The sequence below is a fragment of the Belonocnema kinseyi genome, chromosome 9 (assembly GCF_010883055.1).
Source record: "Belonocnema kinseyi isolate 2016_QV_RU_SX_M_011 chromosome 9, B_treatae_v1, whole genome shotgun sequence".
Lineage (NCBI taxonomy): Eukaryota > Metazoa > Arthropoda > Insecta > Hymenoptera > Cynipidae > Belonocnema > Belonocnema kinseyi.
In genome coordinates, this window is record NC_046665.1 from 23,860,937 (window position 1) to 23,879,367 (window position 18,431).

Consider the following 18,431-nt stretch of genomic DNA (forward strand, 5'->3'; position numbering starts at 1 on the left):
AAAGTTTAAGAATATTTTAAATATTGAAATTAAACTTAATGAAATTTAATTTATTTATCTAAATATAACAGTTGAATATTTCAGATAATATATTTAAATAGTCCACTTAATTTTTTTTTGTAGACGCATACCGATCATTTCAATTACATTCTTCGTTGCGGTTCGAAAGATAAAAATGAAAAATCACTGCATCTTAAAAGTCCTCCTTTCACTTGCAGGGAAAAAGATGTCACCAAAAAATAGTGAATAACGTACTGTGTTGTAGGATTAAGTTACAAATTTGTGAATTTTTAGTTGTACTGTAAAATAGTTGATCCTAAAAATGCATAAATGCATAGTGAAAAATGATTCTAGATAAATTATATATCAGTCATTCCATATCATTTTTACATAGAATTTATGTTGGACATTTTTACGTAGGCTCAATTCGAGGAATCTGAGTTATCTATTCAATTTATTTACAACGTCCTAGCCTTTAACACTTCTTATGTTTATTAGCTAATTAAGCTTTCTTATATTTTACAGTTTTTCCTTTTTGTGGGGCCCAATGAATTATCTGAAATCGCTTTTCACAGCAGAAAGGAGATATTTCACCCTATCCTACTTCGTCACACTATTCGGAACGCTTTATTTTTCTCTTAATTTACAATCAACGCCTTTAACTGCCCTTTGCGCTATATTGCAGTTGTTCGCTATGATATCTTTTGCAATGAGTCACATTCCTGGAGGTACCTCTGGCCTTATGTTTTTCACTAGAATGTTTAAGTCGTCCGTCAGTTCGACTTTACCCATGTAGTTTAGTTTTTGTTTCCAGTGACCGTTGCGATCTTTCCTGAGTATATTTCTCTTAATTCTAGAAAATTGATGAACTCAACACGTTCCAGTCACCAAAGATTTAATTAAATTTACACTAACAATTGTTCGCAATATTCAAAATAGCAAAATCTTTTGCATAGTTATCCTTTCCTATATCCAACAATAGAAATTAACTAAACATATAAACATAGTTGATAAGATTAGTTGATTATCGTAATAGAAATGTTTAATAATTTAAAGGATCGTTACTTTAGAACGAAATTGTGTACGTCTATATAAAAAGGGGCCAGATTTTTTATCGTAGTTTCGGAGATATTTGCGTTTTTATGAACATGGTTCCAAAAAATTAATTGTGGGTTTTCTATCAGAAATCATACTTTAATCTATGCCTAATCTGGTGTCATTATACTTACGCCACGGAAGTGCTCCGTTGCCTTGTTTTTAAATATAGATGGTTCATTCTGATCCTAAGATGTCTGTACTTTATCCGGCTATATGCTCTTTTTTAAAGGCTCTTTTTATAGACATGCACAATAAACATTTATCACACATTTTTTTATCAGATAAACTTTCAAGAAATTTAAAAACTTGAATCCGAAATGTGGATTTAGTAGGACAACGTAGACTTTACAAAATGTAAAATAAGACTACTATATAAGGCATTCTTGTATTGTAAGATATAATAAATATATATTCTCTACTAATAATGTGTTGTATTTATACTTTTATTTATAGAAAAATGTTACATCGATTGAATGCCACAATTAATAATTTAAAAAATTCTTATATAAAGATAAATTGTACGATTATTAGAAATGGTGGTCGACCATTTCGCAAAGTGGTTCCAAAAAGTAGAACTAGAAAGTGTATGTATAATTTTAGTGTTTCATATGTGCTTATTTTTGTTTGTTTTGTGTAGTTATATTTCAGCTCGCTAAAAGCAGTTGTTCCTCTTATGGAGTTTAACACGTAAAAATACCATTTCTTTTTCAAGTTCAATTTCTTATAAAAAGTTAGGAACCAATTTATTCAATCTTGGAGTTATTTGTTCTCCGAGATTTCAAAATGGATTTGGTCAAATTTTCATATTTCGGTAATATTATGTAACAATTTTACAAGGAGAATGCTACGAAAATTTCAATATTTGCGGACTTATTGCATGCTTTGGTTAAATTTCGGTGAAGCGAAATTTGTACTGAGTGTACTTTGAATCTCTCAGAATGAATCTGTAAAAGAACAAGTAAAATGGTCAAAGATTCACCATAAAAAGTGCTGTGAATAATGGGGAAAAACTGATAATTTTACTTAAAGTTCGCCCGTAGATTAACAGGCCGCGTGGAATTTTTAGGTGACTCGAAATAAAAACTGACCCTCAAGGTAGTAGCAGGAAAATGAAACTTCAACTCTCAAGTAGTAACTATTTAGAGTGTAGGTGTCTAGGTAGAAAAGCGTAATAATAACAGGAATGAAGAGCGGATTATGGCCATACAAATAAAAATTTGTTTAAATGTATTTCAAGGTTTATTTATTAAGTCTAACAAATCGCAATAAATACTATAAGTAATAAATAGTGAAGAAATGTGTTTTTTCACTGTAATGGATCGAAATTCCATCTGAAACACTTTGTTTTCGCTAAAGCCTTATTTTATTTTAAGTAAGCAATAATTTTTTTAAATTCAACAAAACAATTGTCAAAACACTTTTATGCAAAAATTTAAATTTATCTTTAAAATTCGATATACTCTTTCTAATTCTGATACTTTGTACCAGTTAGCGTATTGCAGTGTAAGCATTATCAATTGGTGTTACTATTTCTTCTTAGATTTCGGAGCTTTAGTACATTTTATTCTACTACTATTTCCTTGCATTCGTTTGACTTTGAGAGGAATATAACTGAAAACTGTTGTTGCACATTCCTTAATATTCTTCTCGTTGTTACTCAATTCTGCTCTTTCTAAAATGTCATTAGTATTATTATTTTTAATAATTACTTCACTATAACTTGCATCAAGAAAACCAAAAATCTCGCCATTACCGTTCGTGACAGAAATTTTCTCATTTAAGTCACCAATCTGATTACAAAAGTCCATATATCTTTCTGCCTTTGCGCGTATTTTTTCAATTTTCTTGCCCAAAATCACATCTCTTGAAGACTTTAGACTAGGATCCTCTACCAAAGGTATGAAATCATTCCAGTCTTTAGAAGGAGGCGAAGAAATAATAGTCGAATTTGATCCTTTAGGTACAAAAATTCGTTCTCTGGTTGACAAACGGTATAAATAAAAGTTCGATGATAACGTATAAGTTGTAAATGTATGTATTTTAAAATTTTGACGATTTAAAATTGCAACTGGATTGCTTTCTATAGTCTCATCTTTTGAAACCTTTTTTGGAAACGATTGAACCAGAAGGTTTGGTCGTATAAAACTGGCAGATAATTCTGATATTTTGTTGTATAAAGCATGAAAGTGGTGATCCATTGAATTCTTGACATCATTCTAGAAAAAAATTAGAATTCTTTATATATTTTCATCTATTTTTTAAATTGAAACAGAAACCGAAATCACTTTAAAGGCATGCCACAAGAAATTCACAAACTATTGCTTGATTTTCTACCTATTATATTCTATTCTATTAAGATCATTTCAAATTCTTTAATTAAAAAATTTACTAATATACATAATTATAACATTAAAAGTCATATATTAGGAAAGTCTTATTGATTTAAGATACACAGGTGTACATATAAAGAATAAATAAAAGACTATATATTATACGAGCTAATATACTTTTCTTTTCTGGACATTATCCTTAAGCATACCGAATTATCTTGAGGTAAAACGTCTCAAATCGCACTGTTGCATCCACGTGATAAACTCTAGAAACTATGGCTTCATATAACGTAGGCTAACAAAAGGGGGTACTTATTGATAGCTTAATAGTTTATCTGTATAATAAATTGATAGTTATTGGTAGATGACGAATTATAAGAGTATAGTATCACTTATTTTAAGCAAACTTTATTTTTTCCTAATAAATAAAAGTTTTACTTTCTTAAAATTCACTGGAAAAAAATTCTGAAAAGTTTTTTTGATGATTTTAGGTAATTATGAATCGACATAAATAATTAAGAATGGTATACTTGAAAACTGTTCTACACTATACTAAAACGTGATGTGCAAGTGCGAGCGTAGTAGACCGTGGGCTCACAACGTAAATGGGAACGTGATACGGATAAGGCCAATTTTCACATGAGATGTTCGCCTGATGATGAGGAACGTAAAAATGGGTGCCTGGCAGGTGTGAGTGGATGCGTTTACCTGTGGCGACTTGTCAAAAGTGCGAATTTTTGGCAGTTAACTAAAGTGACTCGGATAAGGTTTAAAATTGGTGTACATGTAGGGGCTGACATTAGAAATAGCACGTGCGCATTGCCAGGTAATTAACTAGATGCAAAAGTATTGCCAGACGGCTTCGAAGTCGCCGGACATTCAGGTGAAATTCCTTGAAATTGATTTTACAGGAAAAAGTTTGAAACAAAAGTTGGACCACTCCCAGAGATGCATATTTTCATTGGTATATCATTTTTTGATAAAATTGATACATTTGGAGAAAACATCGATTATAGAAATACCATGGCAATAAAAAGCCCTTTTTATTAACAAAAAGTGATTTTTTCGAAAATTATTAAAAGACAAAAGGTACTCTATTACAAGTATACTCCAAGATGAATAAGAAGTATTTGATCAAAATGCTAATATGTACCAAGTTATTCGCATTTTCCCATCTTTTTCCCATTTTTTCTATCACCTGCTGTATCTTTAGCAATTTAAAAGAAGGTGTGCTCAAAAATAGTACACGAATAAGATAAGTCTTGTGCAAAGAATTGGCGTCAGCCACTTTTAGTTAAAACAATGACTTATTCTGCTATAAATAATCATAATCAGTGTCACGTTCTTAGCTTCTGATTATCGTAGAAAGTTGTAATAAAGGTGAATATGATTATAAAAATTAAACAACAAAATCGCTTTACTTTAAAATATCCATTATTTATTATTGTTAAAGTTTATGTTTTATCGCGGAGATACGTTCGATCTTTATTACCGTGACGAATGTCAAGGTTCCCAGACCCAGCGTGGGTCATTGGCGTAAGCATTACGATTGCATTTTTAATGCTATAGAACTGCATTAAAAATGCACCATAAAGAATTTGTAATGCCTACGCCAATGACCCACACTGGGTCTGGGAAACTTGACATTCGTCCAGCGACTTCGAAGCCGCCTGGCAATACTTTTGCATCCAGGTAAGTGCCTGGCAATGCGCAGGTGCTATCTCTAATTTCAGCCCCTACATGTACACCAACTTTTAACCTTATCTGAGTCACTTTAGTTAACTGCCAAAAACTCGCACCATTGACTGGTCGCCACAACTAAGCGCATCCACTCACACCTGCCAGGCACCCATTTTTACGTTCCTCATCATCAGACAAACATTTCATGTGAAAATTGGCCTTATCCGTATCACGTTCCCATTTACGTTGTTAGCCCACGGTCTATAGGATTCCTTGTATTTCGGAAACTCTTAATTTATTCAATCTCGCACTGGAAATTTCTTAAACCAATAAAGTAAGGCTTTCTTTTGAGACCATCAAACAAAATTACAGAGGAATAAATTGCGAGAAAAGTTCTGTAAACAATTTTTTTAAATCGTTCACAATGCCCCAAAATAAGTATGTCAAAGAAAGTTTAAAAAAAGAAAAAAATTGTTGAGCACCTAGTTTATGAATTTGATAATTCATTTATTTTTGGTTTCCAAAAGATGTCGTTATTCAAAGCTGCTCATCAACAAAGTACACTAATTCACCCTGAATTATATATTTTCTATAAACCTTTTTCGTGTAAGACTTGAGATTTCTGCTGCAGTATTGGATCTTTTAAGTGCTCATTGGCAAAACTTTGAAGAGCCTTTCGGAGGTTTATAGAGGTTCTTTTCTTCAAGTAATATAAAAAAATCTGTCCTTGATTTACGTAAGAATTTCTTGGCCCTTTAATGGTCCTATTTGCGTAATAAACTAGAAATGTCTCTCTTTCAATCTAGGTAGTAAAGCAAAACATGTTCAAAAACAGATCTTTTACCCTCTGAAAAGCCTATTCCTTATCCGAGACAAAGTTCTATATCAGTCACTTCCTGTCGACAAATGTTTGAATTGCTACCCTAAGCGGTAAAAAGGTTGTCTAAGTGCTGCCAGGGCTGATTTACGTCTTTAGAGATACAAAGTAAATCATCTATGAAATGCATGACCGATTCAACGAATCCTCTGAGGCCGAACTCTAGTCGGCGTACAAGGGCAGTGGTGCTACACGTGATAGTTTTCAATCAGAAAGGTGTTCCAAAGCATTCGTAACACTTACCTTTGAAAAGAAAAGCGATATATTTACGAGATTCGGCACATAGTCGGATCTGCCAGAAACCCACAACAAGGGCAAGTATCAAAATAATTTTGGTGCCGCTGCAGCATTCAAATATAGTTTCCATGGATACGGAACATTATTAATCGTCAATAAGTATATCATAAAGTTTACGAGAGTCTAAGCAGAAACGAATGTCTTCTTTTTTTTATTGGGGACAAGTAAATGTTTGATATACATGTTACTCAAACGGCGCATTTTACCGACTTTAATTAAAATTCGAATATTCTCTTTAAACCCTTTTCCATGTTCCATAGGTTCAGGATAAGTTTCCTAGCGATAATTATTTTAATTGCTCAAACTACATTGTATTAATATGTCTACTATTTCCTAAAGAATCTACAAATCGCCGGTTTGTGTAAATTTTTAACCGACAATATAATATATCGAATATAACGAATCTTACTAATATAATCTTTATCCATAATGACCCTAATATTTTTCGGTTTATCTTCAACTAATTTTATTTTGTCGGAGCCACTAACATCTTTTCGTTCCAAATATTTTTATTCTAAGTCAATTTTTGATAAAACAGATTTCAACCAATCTACACCTAGAATACACCCATTATTCCATTTTGGTACAAAAAATAAAGAAAATGGTCCTTTTCAATCATCTAAGCAACAATCGACGAATATTTACGATTTAATTCGTACAGTCCTAGTAGCTCCTATAACTGACACTAGCTATCTTTTAAATATTGAGATAATCTTCTGGTCGCTCGGAGTTTCATGCCTTCTTTTTCAGATACTTTATTATTTTTAAACTTAAAGCTTAAGTTTCCTCTTCACTTGTTACATCAGTGTTACTTTGAGAGCATCCTGTGGATCTTCCTGAAATGTTTGCTTGAAATTCTGTTACTTCTAAATTAGATCTGGAATCAAATTTATTCAGAGACAGTCTTTTTTAGTTGGTGCTATTTCTTGACTGATCATTATAAAATGGATTTCTGTTATTTTGAATTTCTTGTTAAGGATCCGGAGATCATTCACTCATACTATTTGGCCCTATTTAATAGCTAGGAGATCGATATCCAGTAGTAGTAGGATTTGCGCCATTAATATCGCAACGGTTGCGAGTAGTGCGCCAATTTTTTTAAATCCTGGTTATGCCGCCTCTGATCAAAATTTCCATCATTTCCATTATGATTCCGGTTTTCATGGTTTTGAATATCATTTCGACGGTCACGCCTATCAGTGCTATATCCTTCTTTGATTTCTTTCTTAATACTATCCAAAATAACCTCATTGATTATTCCTATTATAAGAATTCTGAGGGGGTTCTAAATTTTACATACGAAATCGATCACGATTATTTTCAAAATTGATGGGTGTACTCTGGTAAAAAAAGTCGAGAAGTTTTATAAGGCTTTTAAAATCTCGAATCCTCCTGATAAAAATAGCCGTTTTTCTACCTTTAGTAAAATGTCTTGATGTATTTACGATTTCTCAGTCTAAGGGTGGTGGTATTAAATCTTTAGCGTTTATAGTCATTTTAATTGCATAAGCAGCACAAGCGATTTTGCCACGAGTGTTATATCATACTAATTCGAGCACAATACTAAGTTGGTGTTTTATATTCAGAATTATAATGCGCTCTAATTATAAGACTTTATTTTTTCCTAATAAATAAAAGTTTTACTTTCTTAAAATGCACTGGAAAAAAATTCTGAAAAGTTTTTTTGATGATTTTAGGTAATTATGAATCGACATAGATAATTAAAAATGGTATACTTGAAAACTGTTCTACACTATACTAAAACGTGATGTGCAAGTGCAAGCGTAGTAGACCGTGGGCTAATAATCAACGCGCCTGGCAACATATAAATCGAAAACCGCGACAGATCTGCCTTTAAACTTTTTGTGTGTGTCGAACGATGATCTAAAAAAGAAAATAAAAATGATTAATTTGCATTGACTTTTCCTGGATCCGGAGAACTTAAACTTTAGAATAAATTCTTTAAAATAATTTAAATCTTTAAACATGGTTTTTCGATCCTCATAGTCGTGAACAAACGTTTCTAAAATTTAAAAAAGTGCGAAATGATTCAATGAAAGACCGTTTGTAAAAATTCAAATGGCGAGCACCATTGCGGAAAAGGAAGTTCGTGGTCCAAATTTATAGAACTGATTATCTAAATCAAGGCAACAGAGTTTTGTGCAAAAGTCGAAATTAAGTCGGTGCGATTGGACTTAATGGATTTTGGTTCAATTATTGAAAACTCAAATAGGCTTTGACAATCAACTGTGAAAAGCACGTAAGGGCGAATGTTCTCAGTATGAGTAGACATGAGGTCCTTGAGCAAAGACTAATTTGTACAAACGGGGCGAACTTATTTTTCTATCATCTCAGCCGGCTGGTGATTTTTAACAGTTTAAAGCTGACTCTTCTGTAAGGTTCATATGGGCCATTCCGCACATTATTTGCCACCAACATTTTTTTTTACGTAAAATACTTTTTGTCTTGTTCAACACTGCAAGATATTCGATACGTATTTTTTTTATTTAAATATGCCAGGCGAAGTTTTCGAGAATATTTTTTTTTTAATTTTATGTTCATAAGAACGTACCTTTTTTCAATTGCTTATATACTGCAATATTAAACAAAGATATGAATATTAATACGGAAGATAAAATGTGGGTCATTTCCTCAACTTTTGAATAAAAGATAATGAAATTCACTTTAATTATTTATGTAATAATGTAAATCAAATATTTATAAACAAATAGAATTTTTTTTTAATTTGGACCTGTTTTTTTAAGTGGACTAAACGTTTTTCTTGATCTGGTAAAAATTTAGGAGTGGGTAGTCAAATAATTTCGAAGCAATTAATTTTTGAATAGCAATACATTTTGAATATGTTAAATAAACAACTTAAAAATATACGATTTTCTAAGTGGATGGTTGTGTTCTACTTATCGCATAGGCAGTCGAGTCCCAGTTCGAGCGAGTCGCGCTGCGGTACACTTGGCGCGCGCGAGCTGCTTTTCAAAATGTCATTGCTTCGAAGGTATTTGACTACCCACTCCCAGATTTTTACAAGATCAAGAAAAAAGTTTCGACCACTCTTTAAAATACATTTTTAAAAACAGGTCCAAATTGAGAAAAATATATTTGCTTTTTTTTTATTTTCTCGAAAACTTTGTGTGTCATATTGATATAAAAAAATATGTATCGAATATTTTTTAGAGTTAAAAAAGCAAATAAATATTTGACGTGAAAACAAAATATGGTGGCAAATAATGTTTGGAATGCCCCATATACGGTGACCCATTTTTATTTATAATCCCAAATATCTTCTGAAATACTTTATTTATGAAGAAATGGTTCAGACAAAGGTTGACCAGGACCGAGGGGGCATTTGACTGTACCATGAATTTTGACCGTGAAGTCAATTTTTAAGGTCAAATAGAGATAAGACCCTATTCTTAAATGAGAACCCCTATTTTTGACTAAGGATTTGAAAAGAGTGAGAAATTTCACGTCAAAAATAACCTGTGTAAAAATGGTTTTTGTTTTACATCACCTTGACCATCATGACCTTCAGGTCAATTTTCAAGGTGACTTGAAGGTCAAGACGATTTTTCTTAGATTGAACCAGCCCTCTGCCTCGACCGTGTATGTGTATATAGTAGTAGTCTTCTTACGATCCGGAGGGGAAATGTCGCTTAAATGAATCCAACAGATGGCGCCACAAAAAGTAGGTCTGACTTTTCATTGAATTGCATTAAGAAAAAGCAAAAATAATTAAAAACTTGACGCTGTTTGCAAATGAACAAAAAAATACATATGAAAAAATAAGAGTAACTATTAATAATTATTTATAATAAGAAAAAGTAATGAAAATATGTAATTTCATATGAATAAAATTTAATTTTGAGATACATTTTGAAAGCAGTTTGAACTTCATATTTCTTTAATCTATTTTGCTGATATTATTGATTTTATTATTTGTTCTAGTTAAAAAAATTATTTATGGTTAAGATTATTAATGTAGCTGATGAAAAATGTAATGATATTTAAAACCTCAAGTACGAAAATATTTAAAACATATACTTAATCAGAAAAATTAATAAAAAATATATCACTTATATCCAATATAAATATAATAAGTCAATAAATATAATATAGTCAATGATAAGACTGATAAATGAGAAAGTGGATTTAATATTATTTAATATAATGTGTATATTTATTTAAATTGAACCGAACATTTATATATACATTTATACAGTTCAATAATTGATTTCTTGCTTAATCTTGAAAACTTTTTTCTCGTTGCATTCAACCCCTAATAATTTTATTAAATATTTTTAATTTAAAAGAGATTTTGAATTAAATAGTTAATTATATTACTGATGACGAATGACTGCTAGTCCCAAAATTTATTAGAAAAGTAGCAATTAAAGAAAACAAAAATTTTGATAAAACCTTACATTTAAATATTTAGTCACGAGAATTATTTATAACAATTGTTATTGTTAACTTCTCAAATATTTTTGTAACTAGCAGTCCTTCGTCAACAGCTTAAAACATTTCCAGTGTAAACAAAATTTCTATGCGAAAGGACCAAAGTTGTGAATTTGTTTATGTAATTTGTTTACCAAAATTTAAATTGTTATATTTTATCAAATATTATCAAATATTTATTATTTTAAGGAATACCTGAAGTCGATGTGACGATTCAAGAAAATTATAATTTGAAAAATCTCATATTCAAATATTTTGCCACAAGAATAGTTTATAACAATAGTTATGATAAGCTTTTAAATTATTTTTGTTATTAAATGGCATTCTTCCATTAATTTGAAGCATTTTTAGCAAAAAAAATTGTTACCGATAATGCAATTATTTGTCAATTTGTTTATCAAATTTGTTTGTAACGAATAAATGGAATAATAAACAAATTATTTGTATTTTATGAGTCCCTAAACATTCATATAAGACAATATAAAATTTTCCTGGTCAGTTATTAAAGCGTGAAAAATTGTTATGTACAAAATTTCAGTTTTTCCATACTTTGAGTGGAAGAATGATTAATACACAAATAAACGAGACAAAAGTTTGGAGCGTTAAGTTGAATGAAAAAAGTTAATTTCCTCCCACTGTGCGTCATGAATACGGTACGTTTGTTTATAGAATTTAATAGTTCATAGTCTGTTCATTTTGGAAAATTGGTTTGCAATAATATAATTAACTATTTAATTCAAAATCTCCTTTAAAGTTAAAATTGTTAATAAAATTATTAGGGGTTGAATGCAGCGAGAAAAAAGGTTTCAAGATTTAGCACAAATAAATGATTGAACTATATAAATGTATATATGATATTCGGTTCATTCAAAATAAATATATACATTATATTAAATAATATTAAATGCATTTTCTTATTTATTAGTCTCGTCATCGACTTTTTACCAAATGTTCCCTCAAACATTTTAATCACAATTACTATTACTTTAAAAAAATATTTTCTTCAAAACTTAAAATTTTTAAGATTTTGCAGGTACAACGATTCTTTACTGTGCAACTTACGATGTAGTCTTACATATTTTAATTATTATTACTATATTTATATTGGATACAAGTAACATATTTTTTATTAATTTTTCTGATCATGTATATGTTTTAAATATTGTTGTCATTGAGGTCTTTAATTTATTAATTTTTGTATTAGCTACATTAATAATGCTCCATCTGTTGAATTAGTTTGACCGACAATTCCCCTTCAGATCGTAAGAAAACAGGGTAGTGGGAGCATTGCAAAGGGCTGGATGGAACTCTGAACCCGGATGAATTTTTCTTGTAGACTTCAGACTGTGGTTTGTCATCGCAACACCCCCCCCCCCCACAACACACCCAGACAGTAACAATCATTTTAGATAAGATGTAAAGAATGTTATTATGCACTTAAAAAAGTGCAAATCTTGACAATGTCACTTCTCTGTGAATAGTTACAAAAGAACAAGACACTTTGTTCTTACTTTTAGCAGTACCCAGAAACAACGAATCCGAAATGATTATTTCTATCTGGGTGTGTTTAGGGGGGGGGGGGGGGGGGGGGGGGGGTGATATCAATCCACAGCCTGAAGTCTACAAAAAAGTTCATCCGGGAACAGAGTTCAATCTAAGAAAAATCGTCTTGACCTTCTGGTGACCTTGAAAATTGACCTGAAGGTCATGATGGTCAAGGTGATGTACACTTTAACATTTCATCGACTTTTGTGAAGCATCTTGAACGTTTGTTTAACCCGAAAAACTAAGACAATTCAGAAAAAGGGCATCTGGTCGTTTCTTAGACATTTTACCTAAATTTTTTACCTTTCCAAAGTGACAAAACCATTTTTCCACAGGTTATTTTTGACGCGAAACTTTCCGCTCTTTTCAAATCCGCAGTCAAAAATATGGGTTGTCATTTAATAAAAGGGTCTCGCCTCTATTTAAGCCTTGAAAATTGAACTCAAGGTCAAAATTGATGGTATAGTCAAATGTCCACCTCGGTCCTGGTCAACCTTTGTCCGAACCATTTCTTTCTAGATAAAGTATTTTAGAAGATATTTAGGATTATAGATTAAAATAGGTCACCGTTATATTATGACAATCCTCTAATTTTAATTTAAAAACTAATTTTATGATTTGGTAATAATTTCCGCGAAGATTTAAGAAAATACGCGTTTAATTTTAAAATGATGTATTTTGTTCTCGCGCACGCAAGTTTTATGTCTCAAAACAAAGATTTCGCTAAGCTTTTGATTCACACAACCACACCACCCAGGCAACCAGACACACCTTGCAAGCACTTCATGGACTACCACATCCGGCATATATGGTTTCAAAAAAGCGTGGTCATTTAAAAAAAGGATAAAACAGCTACCACAGAGTCCTACTAGGAGCGACTGTCATCTAAAAATGGCACTGGCCCCAGAAAAACCGTGGATCTCTGCCATTTGTACCACAGAAGTACCCATAAGACTTTCGAAGTGCGAGAGATAGAGTAAGAAGTGTGATGCAAAAAAGCAAAGGGCTCACCTTTAAAGACGCTCCTCTGGAAGATGATGATGTACCTTGTCACAGATGAGATAGTATATCTAGTTTTCAAAATGAACATTAATCTCTCTATGCATCTCACTATAGGCACCTTCAAGCTTTCCAACCGACAGATGGAATGGACGTTTCCGATTTTAAATATGAAGTGAATGTGCGTGCCAGATGCTGGTGCTTAGAAGTCAACTTCTTTCACCAGAAGTTTTTCTTTCACGTCCAATGTTTTTGGGATCTTGTGCTTATCTCTCCGGAAAGGCTTCAATTTGTAGGAGTTGGATGAATTTTTGTATAGAAACAGGGTGATATGTCTACCAGATGTTATGTCGTCAACCAAACACTGGATAGGGGACGCGTTCCATCTTGCCCATTCAAACTTGTTGTTAAGGTTGATGCAAGCGTCTTTTAGTCTTTCGATCAGCACCATAAACTGAACAATTGATGGTCCAGAGGTCGGACTCCTCCAAGATATCGTGACGAACGGAGGCATCCATTTCAGCTAGATTTTGGGCTTAGGAGGAACCTGCATGTTAATATTTCTCCTTGTCCTGAAATCGCAATACCTCAGAAGGTACCTTCTTTTCGCGGTTGGTATTAATGTTGCTTTCTCATTATTGTCTGCAACTCTCAGGCAAAGCCTGGGAATGCGCTCCGCGTAAAAATTTATTTTTCAGGAGGTAGGCACGTTGATTTCGCCATGACTGATGCGAAACGCAATGAAGGTCTAAGTATTTCTAGCACCACAGATGGTGCATGCGCGCTATTAATCCTGCGTAAAAAGGGATAATGCTGACATCATAGCAGCCTAGCAAGTCGGCTTGAGTGGATTCGTCTATTCAATGTGGACGTTCTACATTATTTTCAATACTCCGAACTCTAGGGTTGTCGGCAATGTTTACCGACCCATTTTCTGGTACTCTGCGCGTTGGATTGTTTTGAGTCGCAAGTACAACTTTTTGGTAGTTTGGTGGTGTAAATAAAAGGACCCTCGAACTGAAGTGTAATATTATACACTCGATAAAAACAAAATTACACATCCCTTCGTTCGAACATTACATTTAGAAGGGAAAATTCAGTTGCAGCGTGTAAAAACACCATGCGTCGGTGAAATTACTTTCCTGCGATTGAATATTTGAATATTTGAATTAAAAAAAAATACCAATAGTATCTTGTGTGTTTTAGGCTGGTGGTAATGTGTCTAGCTTGTGTTTCTTCAATCTTCATGAAATTGTACGAAGTTTGAGCTTCGAGTGTTCGAAACCTGTTACCCTAATAAATGTTATTTTTTCACATGATGAATTTTACATTTTCGCGTGTAAAATTATTGGCCGAATTGGAATAGCAAAACATTTTCAATTGCAAAATTCATCGCTAGGTGGATTTTTAAATATTTGCGTAAACTTACTCCGATACACGAAGCTCTTTTTATTTACATCCACCAGAGATGTAAAATTCAATAGATTTTTTTTAGTGTAGTTATAGTAAGTGCAGTTCAAAGCAATCGAACGCGCAGGGCTCCCGAAAATGGGTCGGACAACAAAGCCGTCTACCCTAAAATTGGGTGAGCTAATCAAGACGGAGTCCATGTGATAGGTCGGCAAAATCCCAATACTTTTAGTGGACGGATCAACTCAGGGACTACCTGCTCAAGTGCTATGATACACGTATGGCCCCTAAGCGAAAAGGTAACATGGCTTGAATACATGCTCAGAGAATTTTTCTGGATACATCAGATATAGTTGCAAATGCATACGTATGCAGTATGCTGCAAACGGCTAACGCACGCGCCGTCCGTTTACACACACAGAGCGCCCACAAATCGCGTGCGATCTGTCGTGCTCCTGCATTTCGAGCTACCTACGTACCGTTCACCTATCGGACCGCTGCACAGTGGGAAAAAAGCACCTTTTTTGGACGAAAATCGATCGACAGTGAAATTCTTAATGGATTTTGATGTTTTTTTTTTAATGACCATAAGGCTTCCAGTTATAACAAGTAACTGCGGATATTTTCATTCGACTTAACGTAAATTTTTTATTGAACAACAATTTTACAACTTTTTGTTGCTAAAATTTCCGTGATACCATTTTTTCTAAGACTTTCAAATTCATTAAAAAAGGTCATAAATCTATTAAATAAGTAACTAATAAAGTATCACAGATAATGATGCGCGTTTACAATAAGTTAGGAATAGATAATGATTGCCAATTATTTAAACAATTTTTATAAACAAATGCACTTTTTGTCCATTTTTTCATGAATAGCTCTGATTTTTTTTTGCGGAATCAATGCAAAATGTCTTGCAAAAGACTCTTTGCTGACATATTTTTAATTGTGACAGAAACTGGTAATTATTTTTACAAAATTTATAAACAAATGCGTGTTTCTACAGAGATATTAAGGAAATCCTTCGAAGTATTTTTTAACATGGAATACAGAATAAAAAATCAGCACTAATGTGACATCATTTGCAATAGCAATCCACAATCAAAATGTAATAAAGTAGATTTGATTTTGGATAATATTAATGCTACGTCTCCTCTTGATGAAAGTCAGTTAATGGTTATAAGAAAAAAATTGGTCGACTCTTTTATGCCTTTGTATAATAGAAAATGGAAAAGTGTCTGCAGGAAAAAAGCATTGCTTGTCCAAAATCATGCTGCATTCTTAGAAGCAGAGTTCAAGGTACCTTTTCCTTGCCCACCTATCCAAGCAAAAAGTTTAATTAATGCTCTAAAGAGAGGAAGACCACGATTATCATTTGAAGATAGACCCGAAAAGACGAAGAAAAGGCGCGTCCAAGAACTTGCTTCAAATTATAGCAAGAAAGAATTATCCAAAGCACTTTCATTGATCAAAATTGAGTCCGATAGCGAATCTGGGACGCAGTTTCGTAAGGAAGATGATGACGAGAATAAATTGCAAAGAATCTTAGCGATGTACGTGGATTTAGGTCTGTCGAAGAGGAAATACGAAAAGCCTGCAAAGTAAAATGAAGAAATAACTGGCAATGATTCATATCCGACGTATTTAAAGATCTTCGAAGCGAAAAAAGCTTGTTATCCAGGAAACGGTGAGCATATAGAGACATATAATTTAGAAGCAAGTGTCCATTTCAGAAGCTTACTGGGTCATACAGTTAAGCGAACACTTGTTGCAAATGGAAAAAGATGATCTCGCTAATCTTTTTGGTAAAAAACTAGTGTTCTTTGGAAAGTGGGGTATGGACGGTGCTTCTGCGCATCAGATGACACGGCAAAAGTGGTCAAAGAAGAGTGATGAGGTGGATGCAAACGATGAATCTTATAACAGTGATTCTGAGAGTGAAGAAAACATCAGCTATCACAAAAGCCTTTTCACGGATAAATCTTTCTTTATAATTTCCTTCGTTCCTCTTCAATTAAAAGCAGATGATGATATTATTTGGACGAACAAAACACCTTCATCTGTCAATTTCTGTAGGACAATTAAATTGAATTTCCTTAAAGAAACTGATTCTCTTGTAAAAAAAAGAGTACAACTATCACATAAAGCTGCTGGAAAAAGTTCGTACCTATTCCATTGGTGTCAGTGGAATGAGTTTTGATATCAGCTTTGACTTGAAGTGTACGATGATTAATGGAAAGGTATGTAATATTCTAACTAGACAGAAAGCATCTTCTCGCATCAATATTAGTGGAGTTGGATCAAAACATGTTAACAACTTACCATATGCAGGTAAAATTTCATGCAATGAGGCACATTATAAATTTGGTCTCTCGACGTTGCATGCCTGGATTCGTGTTCTGGAATATTTGTTACATGTTTCCTACAATATGGATTTTTAAAGAATTTCCGCAAGAAAAAAGGAAGAAAATAAAATGAAAAAATCAAGAAAGGAACGTATTCAGATACAATTAAGATCCAAACTGGGTTTAACAGTTAATGTGGTGAAGCAGCGTTATGGAACAACAAATACCGGAAATGTTGCCCATTCCTTTTTGGGAAGAGCTAAATCGGTTGCTAAAATAACCGGTTTGGATCAAGATCTGATCACCAGATTCTACGATATATTACAAGTTATAACGTGCGGAAGGATAGTTAAATGTGCGAAATTGAAGACTTACTGTTTGGAAACCGCTGATCTTTGCATCAATCTTTATCTTTGGTATAAAATGCCACCATCAGTACATAAACTGCTTATTCACGGAAGTGATATAATTCAATCTTTTGAGCTACCAATTGGTTGGTATTCAGAAGAGTCGCAAGAAGGAATCAATAAGATCTTTAAAAAAGTTAGAGCTAATAACAGCAGAATGTCTGACAGACAAATGACGAACATAGATGTTCTTCATCATCTTCCGCTCCATTCGGACCCTTTGATAAGCAGTTATAGAAAAGTAGAATCCAGGAAGATGAAACCTCTGTCAGAAATGGCTGAAAGCATGACAATCTCCAAGAAGTAAGCTCGATTCTTACTTACTGAAGCACAAATGCCTACCTAAAAACGGCCCTTTTCAGGGCCACATGAGTCAAAAATGGCTGAAAGTATCACAATCTTCAATGAGTGAGCTCGATTCTTACTTACTGAAGCACGAATGCCTGCCTGAAAACGGCCCTTTTCAGGCCCACATAAGTCAAAAATGGCTGAGAGTATCACAATCTCCAATAAGTGTGCTCAATTTTGACTCACTGAAGCACGAATGGCTATAAACAATATGACAGCAAGGATTCTTTCGGAAGACATTTCAAATTGATTCCGCAAAAAAAAAAATAAAGCCGATGCATAAAAAAATGGTCGAAATGTGCAATTGTTTATAAAAATTGTTTAAATACCAGGTGTATACATATGAAACCGGTATTGCCATCTATCGGCCAGTAGGCACACTTGTAGGCACTGTCGGAACTTACCATTTGTGCTAATTGGCGTATTGTCATCTGTCAACAATATCCAATACCAAACATTTCATGTTTCATATGACATCGTTATTTTTTTCGCTCTTGAAAATGTCGAAATACGTGCCTTTAAACAACGATTTGCGGGGAGCATTAATTTTCTGTTTCCATTTGGGTAAATCGGCGATAGAATTTCATCGAATGCTTGTCGAAGCTTACGGAGAGCATGCTCT

The 18,431-nt window shown here is 33.0% G+C and overlaps 2 protein-coding genes across 7 annotated transcripts in view; one reads left to right on the top strand and one right to left on the bottom strand.

Annotated features, from left to right (window-relative positions):
* Positions 1 to 1,466, top strand: part of LOC117179306 (protein transport protein SFT2-like) — a 67,102-nt gene extending 65,636 nt beyond the window's left edge. The window contains exon 3 of one of the 2 annotated variants that reach the window (XR_004467904.1): positions 526 to 626. Coding sequence is in view for 1 of the 2 variants with exons in the window: in XM_033370963.1 (XP_033226854.1) it covers positions 526 to 796 (271 nt within the window). In the remaining variant the exon portion in view is untranslated. Of the gene's footprint in view, positions 1 to 525 lie in introns of both variants that reach the window. The other variant, XM_033370963.1, reaches the window with a different exon arrangement.
* An 857-nt stretch (positions 1,467 to 2,323) lies between these two features.
* Positions 2,324 to 18,431, bottom strand: part of LOC117179305 (ribonuclease P protein subunit p38-like) — a 269,250-nt gene continuing 253,142 nt past the window's right edge. For 4 of the 5 annotated variants that reach the window (XM_033370961.1, XM_033370958.1, XM_033370957.1 and 1 more), the window contains one exon: positions 2,324 to 3,314. In XM_033370961.1, the coding sequence (XP_033226852.1) occupies positions 2,625 to 3,314 (690 nt within the window). In that variant the 3' untranslated portion in view covers positions 2,324 to 2,624. The remainder of the gene's footprint in view (positions 3,315 to 18,431) is intronic. The other variant, XM_033370959.1, reaches the window with a different exon arrangement.